Genomic DNA, 12,059 nt, shown 5'->3' with positions numbered 1-12,059 from the left:
CAAAGTGGAGGAAAAACAAGGAGGAGGAGTAAACTGTCATCATCCAGCATATAACTCCCCTAAAGCTACACAATGTTGCTTTTTACATTTCTGTTTCTGTAGAGCAGAGGCTACATTGTAAACACTGTTTACATTTTCTGTCATAACTCACACACTATTATGTATGTTTCTTAAAGAGACATACAGTATAAAGAGTGAACTAATTAATAATACAATTAATGTATTTCTACTCATGAGGCAAAGACATTAATGTTAAATCTAAGTCAGTGTCACAAAATGTGTGCATCGTATGCAGTCAAAGCAAAAGCATTCTATTTTTATGAGGAATAGGCAACTATTCTAGTGGTAACTAGATTTAAATTGTTTGAATTCAGTTCAATCATCTAAACTTTAGACAGCAGAGGAAAAATACTGTACATCCAAAAAGGTGAGGTAATCCTGTTTTTTTTACCCCCACAGGCAGAGAGAGAATCCTACTGAGCATGTGCGCAGTGGGTGTCATCAGTCTAGCTTGTTTCTGATTGGAGGAATGGAGTGTGTTACAATTGCCCCTTAGTGTGTGCTTGTGTGTGTGTGTGTGCATGTGAATTCATGCACATGAGTGGCATTTGACACACATCACATTTGCAGCATCTCAGGCTTGTTTTGTTGTCTGTAGGGGCACAGAGCTCACAGCGTTTCCTCTTCTGCCCCTGTCCTTGTTGGGGGAGAGCGGCCAGGGCAGCGGCTGGGGTTTGCACACTCCTAACCAGACTGGCAGAGGATGGTGCGATATCATAAGGCCTTGAGGCGATCAGATGTAAAACCTAATATTTATGAGTGTTTTTAAGTTGTCGGTCAGATTTGACCCAAACACGACAGGAAGGTTAAAGCTTTGCTGCTCTACATGAACATCACCCTGCTCCCTGCACTGGCACTGAATGTTACCGGTAACGCTGCTGTAAATAATACATGTTTTATTTGGTCATTTCAGTTAGCACAGTTTACATTTTCTACTGACAGAAATATTTCTTCATGATCATAATAATCACAATATTAGCTGAATTCCCACAGACAGGCGAAGACGCAGGCTCCACCTCCTGCTTCTCTGTGGCTTTAATCACCTCTCATACATCTCTTTCCGGTCCGGGTTAATCCCACCTCCCTCCTGCTCTCACCACAGAAACAAATGTTTCATTCTTTCGTCTGGTGTGAAAATGCAATTTATAAAAGCAGTGTCTTCTCTCTAACCCAGGACTGGATCTAGCGAACAGAACAGAAACCGCTCTCAAAGAAACACATGTGATCCCGTGCGATGAAGATGGGATGACAGGAGGAGGAGAGGAGCCGCCGCAACAGCTCGATGGAGACGCAGAGAAGCAGAGGGACAGTGCGAACATGCGATTGGACGGAACACAAAGGTAACCAGACTTGGTTTGTTAGAGCTTAGACTGGCTTCTGTTTTCATTGGAGACATGAAGGAACTGTTGAGTGAAATCGAAGGATAGAGAGGAAATAAAAATAATTATAATAAAAAACCCCGACGTGATCGTCATGGCCTTGCAAAGGAACAGGAGGCGATTTATTGCAGTGTTATGGAGCAGGATGCCCTCAGGTCGTGATTATGGAAGTGAAATGAGATCGCTTTAGTTACCGTGCGTTTTTACAGACTCCATTATGCACCAGTCGCTGCAGTGACTGAACGCTTTTTTTTTTTTTTTTGTCTTTTTACCTGCTCGATGCCAGTTCATGCTGAAAGACGGTATAACTGCATTCATGGGCTGTAGTTGGCATTGAGACGAAGCCGTATCACTCCCCTGCTGGCTTCTGTACTGGCTGCTCTCTCTCTGCAGCACCGCGGACAGCGACGATGACTCGGCTCCGCAGGAAAGCTCTCGTCGCACTTTTCCTCTTCACGCTCTTCATTTTCGGGACCATGATGGGGCTCAGGACGCTGAAGCCCAGCGACGGCTTCTCGGACATGGCCCCCGGGATGGACTTCACCGGGGAGAGGTCGGACAGGCGGCGGCTGGATGTGAAAGACGTGGCCGTGTCGCCGGGCCAGTTCCACATGGGCAGCAGCGACACGAAGGTGGTCTTCACCAAATCTGACCGAGATTACAGCATATTCTACGACGTTCACATATTCTACTACCTGTGGTACGGCTCTCCCAGCATGGACAACAAGTATATTCACTGGGATCATGTGCTGGTGCCGCACTGGGACCCTAAGATCGCAGCCAGTCACGCTCAAGGAAAACACACACCTCCGGAAGACATTGCCTCAAGTTTTTACCCTGAGCTGGGACCCTACAGCTCCAAGGACCCAAAGGTGCTGGAGTCACACATGGCCCAGATAGAAGCAGCTGCAGCAGGTAAACATTCTTGCAACACTGGTTCACGTGTCCACGTGTGTGGCTTGTTATGGTAAAGTGTTGACACCCTCCCAGGACCATAAGGACATAAGAAGTCCTGGGGTCATGACCCAGACATCAAAGATAAAGTCAAACTTTAAAAAGAGTAATGAGAACAGAGACACAGTTATTTACAACCCACATAACTCACTGTTAATGTAATGTGAAGAGCAAATTGTAATTGCACTCATTAACAAACATTAGGGTAGTGAGTAGGAGAAACAACAATAAAAGAAGGGAACTCAATTAACTGTTGTGCCTTCTGCAAATGGCTACACCCACATTCCATGGATTCATTTATGTCAGATTTATTTTTCCCCCTGTCGTTGTGTTATTCAAAGTAAGACGAGTTGAGAAATGTACCTCAATCATCCAGCAAAACGAGGCTTTAACTTCCAGCATCACATTCAGACTCCACGCTGTGGTGTTGCAGGGGTGCTGGTCTTGTCCTGGTATCCTCCTGGGGTGGCAGACGACCACGGAGAGCCCACGGAGGACCTGGTTCCTGCTGTCATGGACGCTGCCCACAGGCACAGCATCAAGGTAACTGGTGAGACAACCGGTATGTTTTTTCCTTTCTGATGATTTACTGAATGAGTGAATGACAGTGACAGTGACAGTGAGCTGTGTGGTGCTGTAAGCTGAAAATGTTCATATATCCAGCATGAAAGTAAGAAAGCTGAAGTGAGACAATTCATTCATGTTGTTGGTACAAAAATCATATTCTGACACATGTCATTTTTAGGTTACATGTCCATTTTGAACACTAGAAACAGAATGCTGAAACTATCAATGTTCACTGGGCAAAAAGTTTAACTGTCATACTTTTAACCTAATAGTTTGAACAGCATGAGTGTTACTCTGTGGAGACACTACACTTCAGTCGATCCAGCTGTAACATTGCCAATTACATTTTTCTTTCTCTCTCACGTTCTATTTTTTTTTACAGTATGTAGAGCATCATTTCATATCGGACATATGAAATATTGGATATGTGAACATAATATTGGAAAGAAAAGCTGTTAAGAAGTCACTTATGACCAAAACTGTATAATGAACCAGTTTTATTTATTGACCCTCTGCATTATAACACACAATACTGAAGATTTTTAATCAAAACATCTTTGTATATTTGTGCTAATTGCATTGTAGCCAATATAAAGGGCTAGTCCATTCTCAGACACATGGGTGGTGACAGCAATAGCAATAGCATTAAGGCCTGGTTACAGCAGATAGAGGCACAATTGATTTGCTAATTCTAGTGAAACATTTGGTGCTAGTTCAGTGATGAAGTAAATGCTGTTTAAGGTGGTTTTTATCTTGTGGCTCTTCATACCTCTTTTATGAGGTATTGCTTTTGTCAATAGACCAACGCGATATTACATATTTAAGATTTGTTTGAACTCTCAGCATCTCCACTCAGGTTGTGCACATTAAAACGAGTGGATCTCGACCGCTGGCACTGGCCATTCCCTCAAAGGTCAGGCATGTCAAGACGGCTTGCTAGTGGTCAAGGGCACAAATTTAACTGTCAAAGTTCACCGAAGTTGAACTTGACACAGACTGACAGTACTTTAATTGCTTTTAAATACTGGTGTGAGCAGGCCTTTAAGACTAACTACATTTAATCCAGTTGAGAAAAAGGATGGCGTGCCCTTTATTCAAAACCCAGGATGTCTTGCAGCTGCATTGCCTTCTGGTCCACTGAGACCACTGATAATGGAGAAATTTGAACCTCCACATGGCTGTTTTGATGGTCTCACCTCCAAACCTGACATTTAAAGTAATATGGACGTTGCAGAGATTTTAAAATGTTCTGCTATCAGACTCATTTTAGCTGAGCCACTACCAGGTTTAAAAGACTTGAGTGCTTTAGGGTAGGTTTTCCCTTTCAGTGCACAACTCCATCTAACAAAGTCACATCTACTTTAGCGCTGAAGGGTTTCAGATACCATAAGGCCATATGATGCTGAAGGTGCTTGAGACAGCAGCAGCAAAACAAGCTGTGCACAGACTGTAGATTCAGCAGTAACAGGACAGAAAAGCTTTCTGTCAGTCTACTTTCATGCTCCTTATATGGAAGTCTTAAACTGAGAACTGGGTCTCTCTGTGTGTCTCAGTCAGACTTACACAACAGTGTGTGTCTCACAGCTGACCCGAGGGCTAATGCTCCAGTGTTTCAATGCGCCAGAGCCGCCACTGACAAAATACAGGCTGAAGTCTGTGTGTGTGAGCAGTCATGTGTGTGTGTCTGGGTTTCCTCTGCAAATGTCATACATGTGCACCTCTGGACATCACATCATGCCATGTAGTGATTTTGACTCTGTCAATATTCAGAAGTGGGATGAAGTGTAAAGATTGATCGTCCCTCTAAATTTCATCCAAAGCAGACCACCGCTGTCACAGAAACAGTTAGCAAATCACATACAGTATGACAGACAAGAGGACACAGGCTGATCTATAATCCCCTCCAGTCCTCCATCCTCACTAATTAAGCATAGATTGACCCTGTTTGCTCAGTGAAATGTTGAAGTCAGGATGTTGGCTGCAAACAAGACAGAAAAGTATTATGTTCTAATGACAGAATCCCCCATAATGACAGGTTTCTTGTTTTAATGATACTGTTTCTCTCTTAATAAGCTGTCAGAACACTGATGAGATTTCAACATATGAATCAACTGATCGCACTTTTCTTCCTTTTATTGTCATCACACAACTACATGTGATTTTGCTAAGAGTATATATATATATGCGATTGCCATTGACATCAAGTCTTGAAGTGACACATTAAAGCTGCACTAATCAAAAATTTTATGTGAACAGTGGGTGAAATGACTACGTGCAATGTGAGAGGTGTATTTTGAAGTGTCAAACCCACAGAGAATTATCACTCTACAGTTCCCCTCAGCTCTGCAGAGCTTTTTAACTGCTTTTTGTTCATTGGTTTTACAGCCTGCAACCTTACTGTTTGGTTCAGTCTCAACACACACATCAACCTTGTCTCCAGGAACAACCAGCAGCTTTTTTTTAGCACAAAAGCTCTTATAAACCCACTGTATACTGTCTGCACAGCACCAAACAACAGACAGACAAAGTTAGCGACTAGCTGATGAACACAGCAGAACATTTAGCTGTTGAAGAGCTAGATATTTCTCTCAGGTGTTGGTGGAGCCCAAAACAGAGCTAAAGGGAGAGTGAATATTGGACTTACAGTCATGAGGTGATCAGAAACACAAATGTCAGCTCTTGTATTAATCAGTTCTTTTGTTCTCTCTCATATACATTGTCTATGAAGAATTCATATGCATTCATATTACATTGGATTAAATTTAACTTTAATCTGTTCACATGCCTCACACAGTCTCATATGACAACTATCTTGAGTTGTCCCACTGCTGTCTATCTCTACCATCAATCCTACATTACCTGGACATGGCAGTGACCCCAAAATGTCTGTGCTCCAAATGGCAGTCCATGACACTCTCCATAATTTTAGTGAGCCAACTGAGAATGCTACTCAGCTAGCCTAGCCTCCCCCTCACACCCCCACTACAGTTGATATTTAAAAGTGTGTAGGAGGCTGAAAGGCAGCGTATGATAACTCTGGATGTTATGAGAAACTGCCACATTATAGTGAACACACTGTCCCACTGACATTTTCTAGTAATCAGAAATCTTTCACAGAATAAAAGATAGACAGAAATATTCTTTTTCTTTTGTAGCATCTGTGCTATAGAAATGCAGAGACGCTACACAAGGAAAGCATAATCCTGCACCTGATTTTGCTAACATTACACTTTGTGTCTGTGTTGATTCTTTGGCTTCTTTTGATCTAAAAATCACAGACTAGATGGAAATTAAATATGGATGTGTAGTGTGCAAGTAACTCAGGTCACACTGTAGGATTTCCAGTGATTTCAGGTTAATATTATTTTAGTCCTCAAGAAGCAAAGCTGCATTATTTTGTGATGGTATTTTGCATCTGCACTTTTGAATTTATCATCTCAGTTTACATAATTAGCTGAATTAATGTAGCATACACCAATGTGATGATATAACATGGCTTCAGGTTAGTGTTTTTCATCATCTGAAGAGAAGCCAAACATTGGTTAAAATTGTTCAGGAGGCTTGTTTGTTGTGGCAGCATCTATACACCTGAGGCCCGGAATGTAAATATGAGAGTCTGTCGGCATCACACAACATGGGGGGAATCTGAGCAAACAAAAGCACTTTTCATCCGCATCCATCTCTGGCTTACTCAGCCAAACAGGAACAGATTGAACAGCATCTTACCTTACTGGCCTTTCATGATTTCCAACCAGTCGAGACGGCTGACAAGCCTGAGCACAGGCACCAAACACTGCCACGTTGCCATGGAAACTGTTTATGAAGACCTTGCAGCCTCCTTTGAAAGATGGAGTGGGCGTCGAGCATTCAGTGTTTGTGGCTCGACAGCTCTGTCAATGCTTCACTGTTTGCCACTGTGCTGCAGTAGACCTTTTTCCCCTTTGTCACTGAAGTAAACAAGCATTCTATAGTTTTTCCTGGATGGCAGGAGGCATCCATCACTCAAGTCTCAGCAGCTGCTATAGAACAGAAGATGCTGTTCTCTGTGATATTTTTTTCATACCTCTAGTGTTAATAATTTTCATGTTTTAATTAGATTCCACTAAAAACTCTCTCATGCATATAAACTACAATTCCCTCTGGATCACATAAATCTAAAAAAGTCTCTGCAGATATTCTTTTAATTTTTTATTACTACTGAGAGGCAGCTAAAAAGGGATTTCTGAGACACTCTGGGTCAGTGGAATAGATGCCATCCCATGTCATCTGAATGTGTTGACAGATGAGGTAACAATATGAGACATGCCTGTGGGGATGGTGATTATCTGCTTCGCTTGTTCCCTGCTCTTCCTCCTCCTCTCTCTCACCTCCGTTCTCCAGAAATCCTCCGAATCCTGCAGGCTAAACTTAGGCTCTGTCTGCTCCTCTGTCTCTTTCTATCTTTATACCAGAGGAAAAGGACACAGCCTGTTTGTGCCTGAGTGTCCATGCAAGAATCTGGGCACACTCAGTCCAAAATTTAAAATAATATGGCACTTGCAAAATGTGATTATTTTTTTGCAAACTTAAAGGGACTCTGTGGAGTTCTGACCATTAGCAGTGCTGTAGAGCAATGATAGAACAACTCTAGCATGAGGACATGTGTACAAGCATGGGGTACCAACTACAAAGGGTAGCAAAAGAAAACTGCACAGTGAACAGTGAAGGCTTCTAAAGACTAAAAAGGCTTTTGGAGAGATGTTTTCTGAGATGGAAATGATAGAAATTGATTCAATGTTTGTTAAATGTCTTGAAAAACTTCTCATTTATGCAACTGTCAACATGGATATGAGTTGATAGATTTTTGTTCAGCTCTTGTAAAAAATAAGTATCAACACAATAGTAATAGTAGTGATACAGACAGGAACTACAGGGAGAAAGAGAGAGAGAGAAATAAAACATGCAACAAAAGCCAACATTCCAGTCATATGGTATGTATCTTAACCACCAGCCCAGCAGACATCCTAAGAAAACAGTTAAATCTGAAGTCATGCTCTGCAGTGTTTCATCATATTGACATAGGTTCTAATGGTTGAAACGCAGCCATAATCATGTATTAGCACAGATCTATTAAAAGAAGCAGCAGTTTCTAATAAAGGGCCAAATGAGTCAGTCCTGGTGTATTCACCACTGAAAAGCAAGAAAAATGTGTTCCACTTTTCATTGTAGGTACTCTGTTAGTAATTTGCATAGAATACCACTGCAGCGGTGTTGTACAATGTGAGTCAAACATTTCATCTGTCAGTCATCAAGAGGTGCATGTATTTCCAGTAAAATCTTTGCAGGTGCAGAGCAACAATTATCCTCACAAAAGAATACATAAGTACCTGCACATTGCTATCTATCTAGATCCCAATTGTTCCTTTATTGTATATATGGACATGATTAACATTTCACCCATAAATTCCACTTGTAGTTAGAACATTGTTCGTCTTCTGTCTTTGTCATGACCATCAAAATGCTGTCAGGCCTATTGCTTTTTTCAGTGACACCACATTACAAGACAGTCTATGCATAGAATCTCTAAACAAGCCATGGTCACAAACCAAACTTAGACTACCATTAAGAATTATGCATAATTTAAGGTGTCAGCTGATGGACACCTTGAATTGTTCTAGAGAGTCATTTTAAAGGTAGCTCTTGGAAAAACCTCAATGGTCCATGGAGTGGGTACATAAGAAAACACTGAATAAAAAGTTCCTCATTAAAACCTAAAACAGTAGACTTGCTTGGGTTGGTACTTAACATTAAAATGGTGCTGTCACAATGTAGAGCAGTTTGATATTTGAGTATTCACACAAAAGCATGCTCCCACTGTGGAATAACTACCTCTAGAGTAGGCACAAAATGACACTTGAATCACCACTGATTCACAGACAGAGTGGCTGAATAATTAGCAAGGTTCACAGACCACTAATTAAATGTTGCTTTCATACTGGCTGTCCATCAAAACAAATCGCACACTAATGAGTGTTGAATGTTCAGTGTGAAATCCAATGCATAACCTCTTATTTTGTGTAGGCCTGTTCATGTTGTACTTTTATAGTCTTTTAGTTAATATCCATGTTCAAATGTATTTTTGCACAGGTGGCTTTTCACATACAGCCATACAAAGGACGGACGGACCAGAGCATGCATGACAACATCAAATACATTACTGACAAGTAAGCTGTTTTCCTGCGCATCCATTTTCCTCTTTGTGTATTTATTTCCTTTCATTCAAGGGTCAAGCTCTGCCTTCCATATCAGTGACATTAGAAGTGTAGTGGTGTGGTGAAACATGAAGCCTGATAATGGAAGATGAGGAGCAGGTAGTTAAATATAGATGTCTCTCTTGTGATCTTGCTGTAATGGATCAGTGGGTTGCTTTTGCCCTGATTTCAACCAGCCTGAAAGTGTGTCAAAGGGAACCTGTCTCTTTGTCTATCTCATAAAATTTGATGATATCCAGTTTTCCCTGCAACTCAAGTGATGTATAAAATATGTTAGCTTTATAAGAGAGAGACGGAGAAAGGCTATAAGGTTAATCATACAACATTTCATCTAAGAGGATATTCAGTAGTGGTGTGAAAAAACACAATGTGACTAGGAACAGGAATAAAGTGATGCCATGTTTGTAATGATACTGGACAGGGGTAAAATCAAAGACCAGGCTAGCGTGCCTTGAGTTCTGATTTCTGGGCTTTACATTGCCGCCAGTATTTTCAGAAACCCACTGTGCTCACCATTTATAAAATGAAACAAAAATTGGAGAGACATAAAAGGATATAATAGTTTAAGTAAAGCATGAACAAAATACTTTCTGAATGTCTGACACCAACTCAACCTGTGAAATAGAAAATAGTTAGAAGGTACAAACCATTAATTAAGACCACTGATAAGATTGGTAGTCTCTATAGATCTCTAGCCTGGCTGATGCTGCCATCACTATGCCTACTATACTATTGTATTGCAGTTATTATCTGTTCAAAGTGCATCAGACTTAAAGCTGCTCTAATCAATATGTTAATATGAACAATGATTCATATGTCTGTCTAATGTGAAAGATGTGGCTCGAAGTGGCAAACTCACAGATAATTATCACTCATCTTTGTAGTTCCCCTCAGCTCTACAGTGTTGTAGCATATTTATTGTTTCATTCCTCCAACCCATTAAACCTTGATTCCAGCTGTGCATGTACCACTGTACGTGCACAGAACTGAACAGTATGCAAAGAAAGTTGATGGAGACCAAAACAGAGCTAAAACAAATAGTGAATATATTTGTCATGTTATCAGAAACACAAATCCAAATGAATGCTAATGCTGCTCTGTGTCCACTCCATGTCTATGAAGGCAACATGTGATGTTATGTGATGTTCAGTAAAGAAAAAGAGGAGAAATGCAGCTTTAAGGCAATGCCCTATGCTGATAGGATATTCTCATTTTTAACTAATCACATTTCTAACAGCCTATTTATTTATCACTACCTCACACTGTCGTACTGTTTATCCGTTCATGACAACACTGTTCCTACTTCTGTAGTATGTGAAAAATCAATTGATGTGTTAAACTATGAAACAATTTTTACCTAGGATAATTTTTATTTGCACCTTCAAATTAGTCATCGGTTCTGTCTCTTCAGTTACCTGATCACAGTTCCCCCTCCTTTGAGCCCCTTAGGATTTGAACAATTTGAAACTGACTTTGGCAACTCCTAGTGCTACTGGAAAAGTAAAAGAGCTCTGTAGCAGCAAACAAGAAAGCAAAGCAAGCCACCAATCATTGTTGTAACCAAATCTTAGTCTGACAATTGTAGATTAAAGCCCCTATATGTAAAATTTGATGGTAATGTAAAAAGAAGACAGTGTGCCATGCAGCAATGCACACTGTAACCTATATAAAATAGCTTTAAAATGCTTTTTCTAGCATATTATAACGACTTGAAATTCTCTGCTTTTTCTCTTATTTTTCTCAGGTATGGCAAACACGGCGCCTTCTACAGATTCAGATCCAGCACAGGGCGAGTCCTGCCTCTTTTTTATGTCTACGATTCCTACCTGACACCACCTGAGTCGTGGGCAGAGCTCCTGACAGCCAAAGGCTCCCATAGCATCAGAGGCACGCCTTACGATGGCATTTTCGTCGCCCTCATCGTAGAAGAGCGCCACAAACATGACATCCTAGCCAGCGGCTTTGATGGCATGTACACCTACTTCGCCTCCAACGGCTTCTCCTTTGGCTCGTCCCACCAGAACTGGAAAGCCATCAAGGCCTTCTGTGACGCAAACAATCTGCTGTTCATCCCCAGCGTCGGCCCAGGGTACGTAGACACAGCCGTTCGACCGTGGAACAACCACAACACCAGGAACCGGGTGAATGGACGTTACTATGAGACATCCCTGCAGGCAGCTCTGTCTGTCAGACCGGAAATTGTCACCGTTACTTCCTTTAATCAGTGGCACGAAGGAACGCAGATAGAGAAGGCTGTACCCAAGAAAACAGTGACCCGTTTGTACCTAGACTACCAACCCAACCAGCCTGACCACTACTTGGAGCTCACACGTCAGTGGGCCGAGAACTTCAACAAGGAGAAGGACAAATGGCTGATGTAAACGCGGTTTATTTCTCTGGTAGATGCTGAGCCTGACCACAAATGACAATATGTCAGCTCTCACTGTAGAAAGACCACAACTTTGTTCTTAACTGTTTTTCTCCATTTTAGCACTGCTGATGAGCTTTTCCCCAAATGTTCACTCTGCCCTCACAGTTTTTAATCACTAACATTTTTGTACAGATCAATAATGTCACTGCTTTGTTGAAGTTACGAGGTCACAGTGATAGATTGCCATTGTTTCCTGATAACAAACCAGTTCAGTATCTGTTTGTGACACGAAGAAAGTTCGGCAATGTACAGTAACTCTGCTCTGTTTCTTATTTTCTTATAGAACACTGTTCCTGTTTTAAGACTGTTCCTTCTTGTATTTCCTTGAGGACGAATTAAAATGTGTGTATGTTTACTGTTGGAGAATCAGTGTTTGATGTGAAGTGGCAGAGGTGGCAAATGTGACTTTCAAAAAAG

The 12,059-nt window shown here is 41.3% G+C and overlaps 2 protein-coding genes across 2 annotated transcripts in view; both read left to right on the top strand.

Annotated features, from left to right (window-relative positions):
* rpl15 (ribosomal protein L15) overlaps positions 1 to 12,059 on the top strand; it is a 224,637-nt gene that overhangs the window by 107,383 nt on the left and 105,195 nt on the right. The gene's annotated exons all lie outside the window — the stretch shown is intronic.
* maneal (mannosidase endo-alpha like) lies at positions 1,055 to 11,997 on the top strand. Its single transcript, XM_018701295.2, has 5 exons — positions 1,055 to 1,400; positions 1,833 to 2,354; positions 2,827 to 2,936; positions 9,087 to 9,163; positions 10,956 to 11,997. The coding sequence occupies exons 1-5, from the start codon at positions 1,343 to 1,345 to the stop codon at positions 11,590 to 11,592; spliced, it is 1,404 nt and encodes a 467-aa protein (XP_018556811.1). The 5' UTR covers positions 1,055 to 1,342; the 3' UTR covers positions 11,593 to 11,997.

This window comes from Lates calcarifer, linkage group LG3, assembly GCF_001640805.2.
Source record: "Lates calcarifer isolate ASB-BC8 linkage group LG3, TLL_Latcal_v3, whole genome shotgun sequence".
NCBI lineage: Eukaryota > Metazoa > Chordata > Actinopteri > Centropomidae > Lates > Lates calcarifer.
The sequence above is the reverse complement of the archived record's forward strand: the minus strand, read 5'-3'. Positions and strand labels throughout refer to the sequence as shown.